The sequence below is a fragment of the Apodemus sylvaticus genome, chromosome 3, assembly GCF_947179515.1.
Source record: "Apodemus sylvaticus chromosome 3, mApoSyl1.1, whole genome shotgun sequence".
Taxonomy (NCBI): domain Eukaryota; kingdom Metazoa; phylum Chordata; class Mammalia; order Rodentia; family Muridae; genus Apodemus; species Apodemus sylvaticus.
The window spans coordinates 35,947,780-35,965,350 of record NC_067474.1 but is presented as its reverse complement, the minus strand read 5'-3'; the positions used below and the strand labels follow the sequence as shown (position 1 = coordinate 35,965,350).

General features: G+C 38.9%; 1 protein-coding gene across 3 annotated transcripts in view; it reads right to left on the bottom strand.

Moving 5' to 3' along the window:
- Positions 1-249: 249 nt before the first annotated feature.
- Positions 250-17,571, bottom strand: part of Fbxl4 (F-box and leucine rich repeat protein 4) — a 76,621-nt gene continuing 59,299 nt past the window's right edge. For all 3 annotated transcript variants that reach the window (XM_052176153.1, XM_052176152.1, XM_052176150.1), the window contains 3 exons: positions 12,627-12,698; positions 8,170-8,482; positions 250-769 (listed from right to left, as the gene is read on the bottom strand). In XM_052176153.1, coding sequence (XP_052032113.1) covers positions 606-769; positions 8,170-8,482; positions 12,627-12,698 — 549 coding nt within the window. In that variant the 3' untranslated portion in view covers positions 250-605. The remainder of the gene's footprint in view (positions 770-8,169; positions 8,483-12,626; positions 12,699-17,571) is intronic.

Below are 17,571 nucleotides of genomic sequence, written 5' to 3'. Positions count from 1 at the left end.
CCTGGGCTACATGGAAAACCTTGTCTCAAAGTAAATAACTAAGCAAGGACAACAGCAGCAAAGCAGCTACGTTTAACCGCGTCTCCCCAGCTGGCTCCCTCACTTACTGTTTGGTGCTTTAGCGCCAGGTGAGCCCCGTGGTGCTCAGCTAGAACATCAGTGTTCCCTTCTCCACAGTTCTCTCACTTGGTTTAACAACCAAAACCCTTGCCAGCCCAAAAGGCTTAATAATGAGTCTTTACACAGAAGGATGTGCAAAATCAACTTTATTTTTCATAAATATTATGATTATTTCTTCAAAGTATTCCTTTAAAATAAATTAGAATATTTCCACATTATTCCTTTAATATACAATTACTAATTAAAGCATACCACGGATCAACATGGGAAATATCAGTGATTCTCACATTCCTAAAGAAAAGTGCCTGTAATATTTTAAAGAGCATTCTTTACATTTTTTACTTGATTCAATGGATAATTTTATATTTTCCTTTAAATTCTATAAATGTCTTAATTCTCACTATTGTAAAATCTATACAAACAAAACTGCCACCCCCCACACAAAGCCACCCGAGCACGACTTTAGTGGCAGGACAGGTATGACGTCACTGAGTAAAGCTCTTTTTTATGGACACTTTGGGAAAGCTGGCATTGAGCTCTAACACAGCTCTGTTATCGATCTGGGAGCAGAAGGACACGTCGAGGAGGGAAAGAGCTTTGCAAGATTCCAGGAGTTTTCTCAAGGATGCTGGACTTACCATTCTTGTTCCTGTTAAAAAAAAAACAAAGCATTTTTTTTTAAAAAAATCCTAATAATGAGCTCCTTTATTTTAAGCTTATGTAAAATAAATAAACTTTTAAAGCAAAGCACTTTTAAAAACAAAATGCTTTATATTAAATGGCTCTGCTCAACAAAAGTGATACTGACTATTCTCAGACAAGTTGGCAGTGGGAATCTGAACCTTGCCGATTGATTCTCTTCGGCCCATCGTCTCCATTGCGACTTTCATGCCCCTGACTGTCCCCTCCCTTACTTCACTACCCCAGTGCAAGAGGATGCACATCTCACCTTACTCATCTCAGGCACGCGTGTGGAGCCCGCCCATAGGCAGCCATGCTGCTATTCACACTCCAATCACAACTGAGCAACTATCCTGAGAGTCTCGAAAACATGTTTCAGGCCTGGGAACAGGACGATGGGCAGGACACATCTGCTGTATGGCACCATGAACCAGGGCATAAACAAATGACCCAGCACTGTCCTATAGGTGCCTGGAAGGCAGATCAAGGATGGCAAGTGACTTCGGCCTGTGTCAATTTGGAGTTTCATAGGATATCCAATTGGATGGTAAATATCATAAATTATGAAAGGTATCTAACACATGATAGGCACTTAACAAATACCAAATGTTACATGAGTCTAAAAGATGTTCTTTATAGAATACGCTCTGGTTTAATTACAGTTTTTCTGGAGGAAAGGATGACTATCATGACACAGGTGCATGTCTACTGGCAAAGGCATAGGATTGGGTCATTTTGTTTCTACAGTGCTGGGCATCAGACCTGTCACCTTGTGTACACTAAGCAAGTGCTCTATACTAATCGACACGCCCAGACCAGGACAGCACAAACCTCATTCTGTGTTAGTCCTTTTCACACCCATTACTCTCATGGTATCCAGAGCTGTAATTATACGGAACTTCCTGCCACCTGTCTACACCTGCCCAGATCCCCCTGGAATTGGGACTTGGCAAAGCCATCACTGTCCATAAATACCAATGCCCAAGGACACAGAAATCTGGATGGCACTGCTGTGCTTGGCTGGGTGCCCAGGGCAGCACGGATGGCTTTCATGGGAAGAGAAAAGGCATAAGCAGGAGGGCAGCATCTATCCTCGTGACTACACACAGATGTGGTGCTGAGGCCAGGGGCAGGAGGAACGTGTAGGACAGGGAAGGGAAAGACTATGGCAGCACACAGACCTGCGCAGGTTCAAGCCCAGCGGGTCCAGCACTGAGAGGGAGATGAGGACACACAGGCGCATACCTGCAAGCTAATGATATTTCAGCTGATACCTACTGGCAGAGTGAAATCAGTTTCCTCTAATGGAGGTCCACTGCGTGTATCAAGCACACTTCAGAGCAGGCCCCATGCTTAGGAGCAGTAGGTCAGCACAAAACAGACTCCATGTTATTTTGGGTTCCTTTTGGCATTCTTTTTTTATCTAACTGGTGTTTTGCTTATTTCTTTTGATTTTTGATTTTGTGGGGATTTTTGTTTTGTTTTTGGTGAGCAAGTGAATGAGACAAGGAGAGAGAGAGAGAGAGAGAGAGACAGACAGACAGACAGACAGACAGACAGACAGACACGGGAAAAACTTTTGAGGAGTTGAGGAAGAAAAAAATGATCAAAGAATTAATTTTTTTTAAAAAGGGGAGAGGGAAAGAAAATGGCTTCTCTGCCTTTCGATAGCTGTTCTGACCTCTTCTGAGGTCTGACTGTCCCTTCTAAGCAGGGGATCTGAGGGATAAAACTGTATCTTCATAATACTTTATATCAAGTGGGCTTCAATTACGTGAGATCAGAGAACCTCAACTCAACTCTTCAGTTTACTGGAAGGTTTTGTTCAGTTTCACCCTGAATGGTAACTGCTTTCTATTTCTTAGTCCTGCCAATTAGCAGCTGTGTTCCCCAACAAATGCAGAAAATCAGAGATTTAAATTTTAATTAGACCAAAGTTCCCCATCCTCTGATTCCAAGCTGCTCGGCACTTGTTCTATGACTCACAGAAGACGCAGCTATGCTCAGTCAGCTAGCTCCATCCGGTCAGGCTCCGCGCTATCTTAATTACAGATCTTCTCCTTTAAAGCCATGCTAGGCAGACGACATGCTCAACAGAGATGCAATGAATGAATAAAAGAAACTGGGAGATCCCCTGATATTAGATATTACCACATTTGGACTTTTGTTCAATGGATTCTTCTAACACTAGCTTTCTGAGATTTTGGCCTCTTCCTTCTTTAAGTCAGCTGCTCCTTATTTCTAAAGCTCACTAAGCTGTCAGTGAGAGTCCTCTGACTCCACCGTAAGTCTCCTCACTCACTTCAAACTCTCCAGGAAAGTGGTCATGCTGCTGACAGGCCAAGGCAAATCAGCCTGGCTCCTTCCCGGGACAACCTGTCCTGTCATCTTCTATGCTTTTGTCTCACACTGTTTCTTCTACTTAATTTCCTACTCACTTTTGAACGATATCTTCAAAGTGCCTGATAACTTTTAAAAGAAAGGTATTCCTTATATTGCCTCCGCACACCCTTAGGCACCAACAAACTAGACTTGCCTAGCTTGCATTATTTATACACTTGTTTTCCCTCATTCTTGCTAGGTTATGAACAGCAAGTACGCCATTTAACACACATAATCCAACAGCAATGACAGAAACAATTACTACTGTATTGACTTGAATTAACAGATTCCTTATTCAAAATCCTTACTTTAAGGATTCTGGTACTTGAGAATGACAGAAGTAAGAGAAACATGGCAGTTAACCAGGCAAAGTAATGGGTTTCATATGGTGTTTTCTTATGTGTACACATCATTATACTTTGTATTTGGCCTCTGCCCACTGACATCTTCTCTGTCTACCTCTTGCTGGCCTCTTTGCACCCCCAAACAGGGTCCCCTTTCTGTGTCCATGTCACATGTATTGTATTCCTGCAAAGTCATTCTTTCATTCAATAGAAGGTCCCTGACACCTGACCTTCACTGCTCACCCAGCCAGTGTGACGACTGCTTTGTGGCTCGACAGCATCTCTTTCAGACTATGAATATTGTTCACAGTCACTATATAGCTTGTATTTTTTTTAGGAAAGAGCTGTAAAACAGGTTTTAAATAACAAAGCGCTATCCATTAGAGTGAACCTTAACATCACTGTAAAAGGCCTTGACTGTCTTTTATTATTCTTGGGAATCATGAAAGTTTTTGGAAGTTTTCAAAACATTTCTGAATATTCTGGAAGTTTTACAATATTATAAAAGAGCTATGATAAGTCAAGCAGAAGTTGGGTCAGAAGGAAAAGAAATGAGAAAATGAGTGGGCACAACAGCACGGAGACTGACTACAGGACCGGCACAGCAGCACAGAGACTGACTACAGGACCGACATCAGGCCTGCGGCCTGGTTCCATCTCTTCGGAAATGCTGAGTTTCATCTATGAAAAGACAGTTCTATAACTCCCTTAGCTGTGAAGGTCAGACAAAATATTTCACAAATTAAGCAGTTTGTCCAAAGTGTATGAATTTTGTATGACTGCCTGCTTAAGGTTAGTCAGAATCAGTCATGTACAACAATACAAGCATCATCTATGAACGATCATAAACCTGGACATGGAGAAATTTTAACCAAAACCAAACCCAGATGCTGAAAAGCTTCAGGTTTTCCTTTGATGAATATTAAATACAGAGAAAAGAACGCGCAAGTACTTTAGAGACTAATTTTTATCAACACTGACATATTGCCAAAGACAGTTCAAGTTTTGAGTTCATATACTCTATCATGATGTGTGGGCAAAATAATACCAGTGCTGGCACTGTCAGTGCCCCTGGCATGGGTTCCTTGTGGACAAACACAGTGAAGGCAAATGGAATTCCAGGATTCTGAACAATTCTCAACAGAGCTGCCTTGTGGAAGAACAATTCCTAAAATCTAGAATTGCCAGGGGCAGTGATTTAAGATTTATTTTTAAAATCAAGAGTTTAACAATAAAAAATTAAAAATCCAAGTTGAATTCATTTCACAAATGGATTCATTTTCTATCCTTAATAAAAATGGATAATATGACTCATATGAATCTTACTTTTTTGACTGCACCCAAACTTGTTAATTATTTAGAGTACGTAAAGCTTTTAGAAAATTCAGCTATGAAATTATGTTGCTGTACTGCTACACTCATCATTTTATTCACACACACACACACACACACACACACACACACACACACACACACACCTTAGGTCAATAGTATTAGCAGGACAAACATTTAATGCAAGTTGACTTGGCTTCCTTGCAAAAGATCTACAATTAGGTTTTGGATCAAGGTGTTTTAACAAATGTATTTCTAACAAGAATAACGATAATAAAAACCCTAATACTAATAGAGAGAAAAGAAGAGATAGATAATAACCCAAGGAAGCAGAATCAAATTAATTAGCAAAATTAATTTATTAAATTACCAATTACTTACTATAACTAATTAATAAGTAATCAATCAAGAATTAATAAGCATCTCTCACAAATAACCTTAAAGGTCATTGGTTTTATCTCAGCAATGAAGAGACACAGTCTGGCTAGCTGACTAGACTAAAACATTAGATTCCTTTATCTGTTGTATTTAAGACATTTACCTCACTGGTAAAGATATTCACAGACCAAGAGTCAAAGTACAGAAGTCAATCTATCAAGCAAATAAAATCCAAAACCAAGCTGGTTTAACTGTTCTATTATCTAATAAAGTAGAGTTCAAATCAAAACTAGGCAGAGCATATAAAGAAGGCTACTACATATTAAAAACTATGAAAATTAATATCAACTATACACACACACACACGCACACACACACACACACACACACTAAATGTTGGAACTTGTGATTTCAGAAACTGAGCACTAAGGAGCATGAGCATGGTGGGTACAATAAAATATACCAGGAGACTTTCATATCCCCTGCCATCTTAGCTAGGCCAAACTAGAAATCAACAATGCAGTTTCAGACTTAAACTATTTAACAATTTGATTAAACAGATATCTACACTGTTCCAGTGGAACACAGTCTTCTCCGCCTATGGAACAATCTAGAGGGAGTCACATTTTAGGCCACAAAGATAATGTTAACACACTCACACAGGACTTGAAATAACTTCCCATCTCATCACAGTGGAATAAAACTAGAATCAACATGAAGGAAAACTACAGAAGTTCTTGGGGACTGAACATTTTTAAGTGATGAATAGAGTTGCTGACAAAAAAAAAAAATCAAGGAAGATTTTTTTTTAATTCCTATAATCAAATAAAATTTAAAGCACAACATACCAGAACCTTGAAAAAAACATTTCAGGTTGTCCTAAGAGGAAAGTTTAAATATTTTTTACATTAAAAAAGAAAAGATCCATCAAACAAATTACAAATACAAAAATACATTGATGCCTTAGAAAATTCATTCAAAAGCACAAAGTAGCAAAAAAGAGTAGAGATCAAGACACAAATTAATGGAAACTAAAATAACAATACATGAAATCAAAGATGAAAACAGAGGTAGGAGTAATTCCAGTGAAAACCAGTATACTAGAAAATGCTTAGAATATATTTGAGAAAAGAAAGATCTAGAAGAAACTGACAAATTCTTAGTCATACATGATGTACCAAAATTAAATCAAGAATATATAACCAACTTAGATGCATAATAAGAAATAAGATTGAAACATTAATAATAAGAAAAAAAGTCTTCCCAGAAAGGGAGGTCAAAGACCAGATTGATTTACCACTAAATTCAGCCAAACCCTTAAGGAAATGATAAACACAAACACTCCTCCTAATGCTCTACAACATGGAAAGGAAAGCTATCAGACTCACTATATATGGCTACTATTACCCTGTTATTTAAACTGGATAACGTCACAACAAGAGCCCTACAGAACAATTTTTTCAGATAAACATAGTTGTAATAAATGCCAATAACACACATCAGAAAGAACCCTCTTCAATAAATGGTTCTAGGAAACCTAGCTACCCATCTGTAGAAGAAATGCAACTAGATCTCTATCTCTTTTCCTCCACAGTAATCAATTCAGAATGGATCAAAGACCTTAATGAGAGACCTCTGAATGTGCCAGAAGAAAGCACAGGGAAAACACTTCAATATGTAGGCATAGGCAAGGACTTTTTGATAAAGACTTCAATATCTAATACAAAAAATATCCCCAAGATATATTTGGATTCTAAGATATCTATTCCAGATAGGATTACATGAAATTTAAAAACTTCAGCATAACAGAGGAAATAATCACTAGAGTAGAGACAGCTTACAGAATGGGAAGATTAAAAAAATCTTTGCCAACTATACATTGGAAAGGAGGCTAAAACCTATATAAGGAAATACACAAACAACACCAAAGAGGAAGCCATCTAGTTGGCTAATGCACTAAGCAGATAGTCTCAAAAAAAAAAAAAAGAAGTACAATTATCCACTAAATATCTGAAAAAGTGTTCACCATCTTTAACCACAAAGGAAACGCAGAAGACACTGCTTTAAGCTTCTACCCACCCAGCCCCAACTCAGGAAGAATGGCTATCAGCAAGCAAACAAATGACAACACATGCCAGCCAATGTTGATGATGAGGAAGGAGGAACCCCTTATTGGGTGAAAATGTAAACTGGTAGAGCCACCGAGGCTCCTGAAAAGCTACAACAGAACTAACATATGACTCAACTACAGTACTGAAGGACTCAGGTCCAGACACCACAGAGATACCTGCATACCCATGTTTACTGCTGCCCTATTCATAGCGGTGACAGCAACCAGCCTAGATGTCCAGCAATGGACCAAGGCATGAGGAAATTCTGGTAAATATATGCATGTAATTTTATGCAGCTATGAAGAAAAAAATGAAACCATCACATTTGCATGAAAATTCATGCACATTTGCATGAAGCCTCTCACAATAATTATGCAAAGTAAAATAAACCAGACTACAATAGACAAATACCACAGGTTCTCTCTCACATGTGTATTCTATATTTACATTCATATATAAGAATGTAAATATATATACATATATATATATATACACATACATACATACATACGTACATCTCTCCCTATATATGCACGTTTAAGTAAGGATTCCTATGATAGTAGAAAGGAGACTGGAAAGAGTAGAAGAGACATTAAAGGAGCACAGAGGGGAAAAGAGTAACAGGATACATTTGACATGAAAGCAAAAGCAGGTACTATTTGGGGGAAAGTAGAACCCAGGAAAGTGGCTATGGTGTAGTAGAAGAAAAGAAAGGGGAATGAGTAAGAATAAAGTAAAATGATACATAGGTATGAAAATCCCATTACAAAACCTATCATCTTGTATGCAAACTTAAAAATATTTATACGTTCTACTCTTACCTAATATGTCCAGTTGCTGTAATCTGGTACAATTAGATGCCAGTTCTTCTATGTCTGTGTCACACACAGACCTGTTAGCTGTAAGAAAGAGTTTCTGCAAGTTTGGGAGCTGGCGTGCCAGTCTGGCAAAGCACCCAGTGCTGCTCTGAAGGGTGGGGCACCAGCCAAGGTCAAGTTCCTCAAGAAGAACACAGCCAGAAGCCAACTCTGCTATCCCATTCTCGGTGATATTCTTGCATCTCCACAGATCCAAAGTCCGGAGGTTTTTACACTTGGCTCCTATCATGCTGGCTATCACATCATAATCTTCAATCTGGAAATCAAACAGTTCCAACGTTTTACACATCACAGGCAGAAACATAAACTCTGCCAAGAACATTCTTAATCATCTCTTATTGTTGCTTTCAAATAAACACACCCACGTCCTTGTTTACTCATCCCAACTCTCCCTGTTCTTCATAAAAAGTGAGAGTAAAGAGCTAAGCACATCAGTCACCTAAGAAGGAGCTTGTCACGTGCATGTGAGGACTTGAGTATGTTCCCCTGCACCCATGGAGAACCCAGGGCAGGAGTATACACCTGTCATCAGAGCACTGACAGAAACAGGTGTACAATTGGGGCCCCATGGCCAGAGCATTTATTTAGCCAAATAGGTGAATTTGGGGTTCAGTGAGAGACCCTGCCTCAAAAATACAGTGAAGTACTATTGAAGATGTCCACATTAACATCTGGGTAACCATGACCTCTGTCTACATACGTATGTGCATGCACAGTTTTACATACATATGCACACACACTCTTTCTCTCTCACACACACACACACAATCACGTAAGATCCAGGTACTAGAACTAGATAGAATATTAATGAATTAAATTCTAAAGCAACTCTCATTCTCTCAAGAACAATCTGAGGAGTATGTGTTATTCTTTTGTGCCTACTGTTTTAACACTGCCACAGCTACCCTGTTGGCAGGGTCTAGTTTCTTTTACTTTATACATGATTAGTATACTTAGCTGGGTATTTAATCTTTCCCTGACAAAGATATATACTTTGGCAGTCTCTAAAACTGTGTGGAAATGCTGTAAGTACTAATTAGGATAGTAGTTTGGGGTTAAATATGGATTTATAGGCTAAACATACAATACAAAAGGATGTTAGACTATAGTGTGCTAGCCAGTGTTAAGGACTAAAGTCTCCAGGACTTACTTCATGATACAGACAAGCATGTAGTAACAAGCATGTAATCCACTATAAAGAAGACAGCTTGACTAGGAGATAACAATTAGCAGGAATCCTAGGGAAATGCAAATGGTTCTGGGTGACTTTAAATGACTTCAAGAAATACTAATAATGCAAAGAACTCATGGACTCTTCTTAGTTACCCATTAAATTGCATAAAGAAACAAAATTAATTTTAACAATACATTTTCTCTAATTGTAACAGTACCATTACAATGTTATCAATATTAAGATATTACAATATTTTATATTTTTCATACTAAGCCTTCAAAATTTGAAGTGTATCTTATATTTAAATCATACAAAAATGGTAAATAGTGTATTTCTAACTGGCCATCAGCTACCAGGCTCGACAGCATGGCAGCGGAAGCTAGTCATGAGTGGCGAGTGCTCAGGGCACCACGCATGTTCCCTTTCACACATTTGTTCCTCACCACGGGCCTGCCTAGGTAGGAAGTCAAGGCAGATCTACACTCAGTCAAGTTTTACTTCTATCTCAATTCTGATGCTCTCATGATTACTCAGAATACAGAGTATATTTCTTACCTTCCCATGCTACAAAGTGAGCCATCTGACTAAGTTCTGGAGAGTAGGGACAAATCTGCAAAGGCATGTACTTCTAGAAAGAGTCCTTAAGGGAGTACTGTGCCTCTGTCCACTCTGACCAGTTTGACATGGGAAGGAGATGGCCAGAGCTCCAGCCCTCACCTTGAGATGAAACGTGTGAACATGCAGCCTTCAAGAGCAGAGTCTAGACCTCTCAGAGGAATGCGGAGTCACATTCACAAACCCTGGATTGTTCTCCTACACTCCATTGACAGATTAGAGAAATAAACCTTGTAGAAATAGTCGCTGCTAGGTTTTTACCTAATTTTAATTGGTATGCTTGCTTACAAACGTGATAATACTTTAAAGATCATTAAATTATTAATGAACTATTAAAGCCACCTTCAGATTACTATGGGACCTTATTACCTACATAGCCACTATTTTCTATTATGATGGATAATAACACTTTAAGTTGGATAAATGTGGATGGTGCCCAGGACCTCTGGAGAGGTGCTGGCAACATGGCTTCTACAAGGCAAGAACATCTGGGGTGCTGGCTATAAGTACCCTTCCAAAGGGAAAGGAGGCACACACCTCTTCTAGAGCTGATGTGGTTGTACTTAAAGTGGAGCTGAACACTCTTTGGCGAAGAGGTGTGCTTGTGTGCATCAAGCCAAAACGAAAGAAAAGCCTGGTGGCAAACCAAGCAAAACCTGAGTAATCAGGAATTGCACGCAGTTGCTGCTGCCAAATTCTGACACACCCTTCCTGCCAAGGCTGCTGGACCTGAGTTCCTATGATACTATAATGCTTGGGATTTAAACTAAACAAAAACAAGCAAACAAAAGTAGACTTGTGTCCTAAAAACAAAACAACCCCCCAAAAGTTTAAAGAACCACTCATGTATCCAAAAATAACTTTTTATTCTCTTCACCAATTAGAGAGAAAAATTAGTTTACAAAGAGTGCTAGCACCTGGAAGAGGGCCTAGGTATACTAGTCTTGTGAATCAGTGTAGTAGCATCTTACTGTAACCACACACTTTGTTTTAAAAACAGTTCACTGACAGCTCCATTTCCCAGAGTGAGCTGTGTTTTAATAGATGTAATATGGGAAAGCGAGTTCACAGTCCAGGAAGACAGGTAGCAAGAGTTAGGGAGAACACGAGAGTCACGTCCTAATTTGGATTAGAAATCCCTGCTCCATTCTCATATGTAAACTATTTTATAATTGAAAATTCTTCAGGGCTAATTTTCTGCAGATCAATTTTGGAAACACTGAATTAAAATACATGTAATTTAACTATGAATATTTATGCATATAGGTGTACACACACACACACACACACACACACACACACACACACACACACACACAAATTCCAACTTAAGTTGTGGCCAGAGGCCTGATTTCCCAGAAAATGATGTTGCAATTTAAGAGTGGGCTGGTAATAACAAACAATAGAATATTTTGAATAAATTTAAATAAGGCCCTTACCAATCTTAGTGGGGCAGGCTAGCAATATGTAAAGAGTCAAGCAGCTGGTCTGTTGTCATAGAAACTGCCATCAAGGGCCACTGGACTCCTTTAGAAGAGCTCCTAGAGGGCTCCAAAGAAGACTACGATGTAGCTTACAAAGGTAAGCATTGGACTTGATGTACGTGACTCCAGAGGGTTCCCCAGGCTGACCCAGGAACCCAGGACTGTTTGGGTCCATGCTTGCACTTTACAGGACCTAAGCACTGGGATTACAGAACACAAGATGTCAAATGACTTTACATACATCCCTATAAAAGGGTTCTCTAGGCTATACTGTAAATTTCTGGACATATTTGAAGCAAATGGTAAACTATAAAGATGTTCAATTAGGATCCAAAACTAGAATAACAAATCTGTCTTCTTATTTAGGGCTCGCTACTAAGTGGTTGCAATGTTGGACAAGTCTGGAAATTTCTTACATCTGCTTTAGTTGTAGGTACTGGAGGCTATAATAATGGATTGCTCCACAGAGGAGTCACTTCTGTGCGTGTGTAGATGTGCACACACAGATCCCAACAGTTCAACTGTCCCTTAAGTCTCAGAATAATTCATAAACCATGTAATTACGTAGTTTAGATGAAACAAATTTTACTTTTTGCATGACCTCTTCTATAGACATATAAAGCCACAGTTTAAATCTTAACAGCTTAGAGAAGATTCCTAATCTAAGAATCAGGCATCTGAACGTCATGGAATAGAAAAAATTTTAAAAAGAACAAATAAAACACAACAGAGTCCAAATACAGAGCATCAATCTTTGTATTGTGCGTGACAAAGAAATAAAAAAAACCCAGAGTAACAACACACCTATGTTCTAGCATATTTGTGAGAATTAATCTCAGGACTGAAATTGAGTATTGTGAAAATCTCACTAAACCACTGATATGTGATATCTGCCCAAGAGTTAAACAGCTGGAGACAGTGCTCTTTCCACCACACTACACTCCCCCGTCTTTACGGTAAACTTAAGTCCTTCAAAGACATACCCTCCAATCTAAGGGAAAACAAAATGTTTGAATGTGGGGTAAAAGTGTATGTCTATGTATGTGGCGGGTGGGCCAGGTACACCTCACCCATGGGAGCAAATAGAGACGCAAGCCGTTGAGTCTGAAGAATATTCCAGTGCTTACCATCACACAGCTGCCCAGGCTGAGGTGCTGCAGCTCTGCACAGAAGTTCAAAATGCTCAGTAGTGCCGTTTGCTGCCATCAGGGAGCACATCAGAGGCAGAGGCGGAAGGTGAGCGAACGTGAAACAAAGAGAAGGGGTCAATTAGACATTAAAGGCTGTCACTGCGTTTCCTGAAATACAGCTGAAAACCTAGGTTACAGAGTCCACAAATGCCATTTAATGAGTCCCCAGGTGCTCCCGCCATTGACTGGCTGGGTTTCAAGGTAATCATTAGCAGTCTCCATGTAAGTCATCACTTAGTACAGTTTTACATAGTCTAAAGACATCTGTATTCCCCAGGGCCTATCAGTTTATCTCTCAGGTAAGCATTTGGAGTCTGCTTAAGAGCAATGGGAAGAGATCGAGAGCTGGAACTAGAGAGAGTGTAGGAGCAAGAGTGACAGGGAGGGGGGAGCAACCCCCAGGGGCTGGTGACACTTCTGAAGAGCAGCAGCAGCTCTGACATTCACTGATCGGCTGCGGTCTGATGGAACTGTCAATAGAGTCACCCCAAATCAGGGCTGAGCGGGTGACTTTAATGTCAAAGGATTCTCTTTGCTGACAAAGATACCAACAACCATTGAGCACCTGTCAGTAGCAGATGCTGACGGAATCATATCTAACATGCACTTTCTAGTCATGTTTCTGCCATTTAATCCCATCTATCCTCTGCAATGAAAATGTCTGACCACTAAACATGTAAAGGCATGCTAAGTGGATGTATAATCACAGTAACTAAAATACATTCTGATTGTGTGTGTGTGCGTGTTATGTTGTGTTGTGTGTGCACATGTGTACATGTGTGTACAGATGTACACTGTGGGGCCAGAGAAGGATTTCCACTTTCTTCCTCTATTGCTCATCTCCACCTCACTCCTCTGAGATGGGGCAGTCACTTCAGAGAGAGGGGCTGGCCAGGGAGCTCCAGGGATCACCTGCCTGCTCTGTGCTCTACCCCAGTGCTGGGCTTCCAGGCACAAGTGGCCACGCTCTGCTGTTTATAGAGGTACAGAGATTTGAACTTAAGTCCTCATACTGGTGCATCAAGTGCTCTTAGCAACGGAACCATATTGCAAGTCCCTAAAAATATATTTAAAGTGTCAATTCATCTCATGATATGCCTGCCCTCAAAAAATATTAAAAAAAATGGGAAAAAGACATTTTAGTTTCTCTTTTATTAGAAGAAAACTATTCAGATGTGATGTGCAGTGACAAACTTTCTTTTTAAACACTTAACCTAAATTCTTTTTGTAACAAATTCAGCTATTAACAAATTATTAAATCTTACATATATTCAGAAAGGGGAAAGGATCACTGAGGGAGGAGAGATGGTCTGGCTAAACCCCAGATAATTCTCAATAGCAATGTGGTAATGAAGTACTTCCTTCAAAGTAAAATCACTTAAAGCAAAATAAAATACTAATTACAAAAAGCATTAGAAAACACCAGACCAGTCTATTATACCAGTATTTTTTAAAGTGAAGCAAAAGTTTATCTTGGTTCTATACCTTGTTTCTAATATAACATAATGCTTGTAAGACAATCTTGTGTAATTTTTAGAATGTGAACACCAGACAGGTCACATCAAGACAAGTTAACGTTAAGGGTCTTTGAAGTATTTGGCTGTATTATCCAACTAGCAGTGCGATGACATCACATTTGCCTTTATTAATGTACTGTGTCTTTAACAAGCTCATACTATCTAGAGTAATTTTCACTCTAGTATTACCTCTCTGACACTCCTACCTCTTCTGTAACTTCTGTTCAATAAAAACTAGATTCTCCCAAGTACCAGTGTTTGTAGTGGTTTGAAAAATATGTCCACATATCTCATGGACACCGCCTTCTAGCACAGAGTTACTGTCTCTTTTCAGAGGGACTCATTCTTAGCAAACTGTGTGCTGTGGAGGTGGCTGGTGACGGGATATGACTGAGTCACAGGATTCACAGATATCTGATCAAATATTACACTTGGACAAGACTAGCACTTGAATATGTGGATGAAGCAGACTGTCCTCCCTAATATGCCATCTAATCAGTTAAGGCTTGAACAAAACTGAAGGAAGAGAAGAGAGAGACCCAAGGTCTGAAGAACTCTGCAGGTTCCCAGGAAGTGAGCCTGGAGTGTCTATAAATGAACAGGCTCCTCAAACGGTGCTAATTCAGCAATTTATTCTTTATATACAATTTGGTATTTGTCTCATTTATTCACTTTAAAAATCCAAAAAGTAGCATTTATCTCCTAGGCCCATGCTCACCTAGAGGGCCTGTTCTCCTGGTGTCCTCCATCCCCTCTGGTCCCTACACTCTCTCCACTCCTCTTCCCAGAGATCCCCTGAGCTCTGAGGGTAAGGATTTATTTGATAGACATCCCAGTTAGGGCTTGAGTATCTGAAGTAACTTTAAACTATAGAAAAAAATTATGTCTGAATATATGTACTATGGCAAATATTTTACAAAAATTTAACCAGTGTTCACATCAAATTGGAAATTACAAAAGTTATGAATAATAGAGGAAACTATCATTTTTATTCTGACTTTTAAAAGGAACTATCATAGAACAAAAGAAGCTTCCTGTTTAAGGACCTCATTCATCTTTGCTGAAAGGGAGATGCAAGATCAAAGGACTGCAGTGTAGAAGGGTGACAAAGGAGGTGCTGGGAGGGACGAAGGAGGAGCCAAAGCCTACAAGCCAAAGACTGGGACACAGCAGCAAAGGAAAAGACTTTCACTGTTCTTCCCCACCCCGCCCCGCCCCCGCCATGGCCAAGTGGTGAGGCCAGGCCTAGGTTAAAGGACTATGGTCCTTTTAATAGCTATATAGCTATGGTATCAGTTTACAATCTCTCTACATCTAGCAAACACATGTCCTCACACAATAATTGCTCAACAGTCTTTGTCTATGTCCTCATATTTAGAATGTAAGAACTTGGGCTAATGTCAAAGCAAGGAAAGGAAACTTCATATAGAAGATGAGATTTTGGGAGACTTGACCATTTCTGGTAAAAGTTGGCAAGCTACAACTCACAGGCAAACTATTCCTTACTAGATGTTTTTGTAAATAAAGTTCTACAGGAATCATTTCAGCATTGTTTATAGATGTTATTGAACTTCAGCAATATAGTTAATTGCCTGTGGTGGAGAACATATGACCTACAGTGAAAATCTAATACAATGACTCTCAACTCGTGGGTCATGAACCCTTTGGGAGGTGAACAACCATTTCACAGGGGTCACTAAGATGACTGGAAAACACAGATACCTACATTATGACTCACAATAGTGGCAAAATTACAGTTATAAAGGAGCAATGAAAATAATCTTATGTTGCAGATCACCACAACATGAGGAACTGTTTTCAGGGTTCTCAGCATTAGGGAGGTTGAGAACCACTTATCTAAAATATTTACTCACTGGAAACAATTCTACAATAGTAACTACTTGCAAAATTTCTATATAGCTACAATATGCCAACAGGCAAATCAAAGTACATAAAGAGTACTATTTAAAAAAAAGACATTCAACAGTCAAAAACAAAAAGTTTTATAAAACTTTTTAAAGTCTCTAAGTACCTTTTAGGAAAACCTATTTAATGGATACACATGTAACTTAAAATAATTTAAATGATAGCTTTAAAAATGCAAGGCATCATGTTCTCTTTTAAATGCGTTTATAATTTTCAAACTCTAGTCAAATTATTATGAGAAAAGGTATGTTAGGGAGTGACTAGAACCGCGCATAATGATCAAACTGCACTCTGAGAACATGTCTTCTAGTATAATATGTGTTCAGAAAAGAAAAGTTCTTCTATATTCTACCTAAAACCTACACAGAATCAGCAGCTTCAGAATCCAATGGCCCAGTACTGGTCCCTACATAGTTTCAAAACACAGTGCCAAATTATAAATATCCAATTAAGTATTTGTGTAGATCACATGACTATCAGTACAGTACAAAGCAAAGGAGTATATGACAAGGTAGTATAAAGGGTTGTGGACAGAGAGAAAAACACAACACAATCAGGCAGCACCACAGCATGCATGCCCATGGACCCAAGGCACCTGACTGAAGGAATCCAGACAAAATACCACATTCTAGTAACAACAGTGTGAAGACTCCTAGGCCTCAATGCAGGGCTGCCTTCATCTCTTAATTCATCAGCAAATTTACTAATAGTGTTCTCAGTGAGACTCCCAAATAGTCAGATGCTGCAATGGTTACTTATTAGACATGTAACTTCAAGGGAAGTGTTGACAAGTCAAAAAACAGAGAACAGGTGTGAAATTTTGTATATATGGAAATGAAGTCTCATGTGCTTACAGAGAACTAATACTAATGACATTCTCTTTCAATATATTTATTAGCAGGTAAAAGGAGGCATGGAATCAAATCTTTACTGACAGTTTTTTAAGAAATGCCACCTATGGTGACATTTATATTAACTTTCAGAAAGTCTAGATTTATGGCTTAGTAGAGTTACCTAGGAATACCATGCACATTCCACAATGGATGTATTCAGAACATTTTGTTTCCTCTAATACGGTAATGTAGGCTTATAATTGTTCTACTAGTTGACACTCCCCCTTTTTAGCTTGGTGTTAAAAATTAATTATTGCTTATAATAAAAAAATACAACCTCCAATAACACTTGATATTGGAAGATTATATTCAAATCAGTATTCTCTACTCTAAAACATGATTCCTAGAAAGCAGGCTGATAAAGGGGCACTTAACACATTTATATATTACAGACAGAGACTGCCTAAAATATGGATTAATGGTACTCTGTGATCACAAACAAGTGTCATTTCACTGACCATAATATATTCCAAACACTTCAGGCCAAAGTCTCCAAGTCAAAAATTTGGATTTTTTTAAAAGTATATTCACTAAGTGAAAATTCAT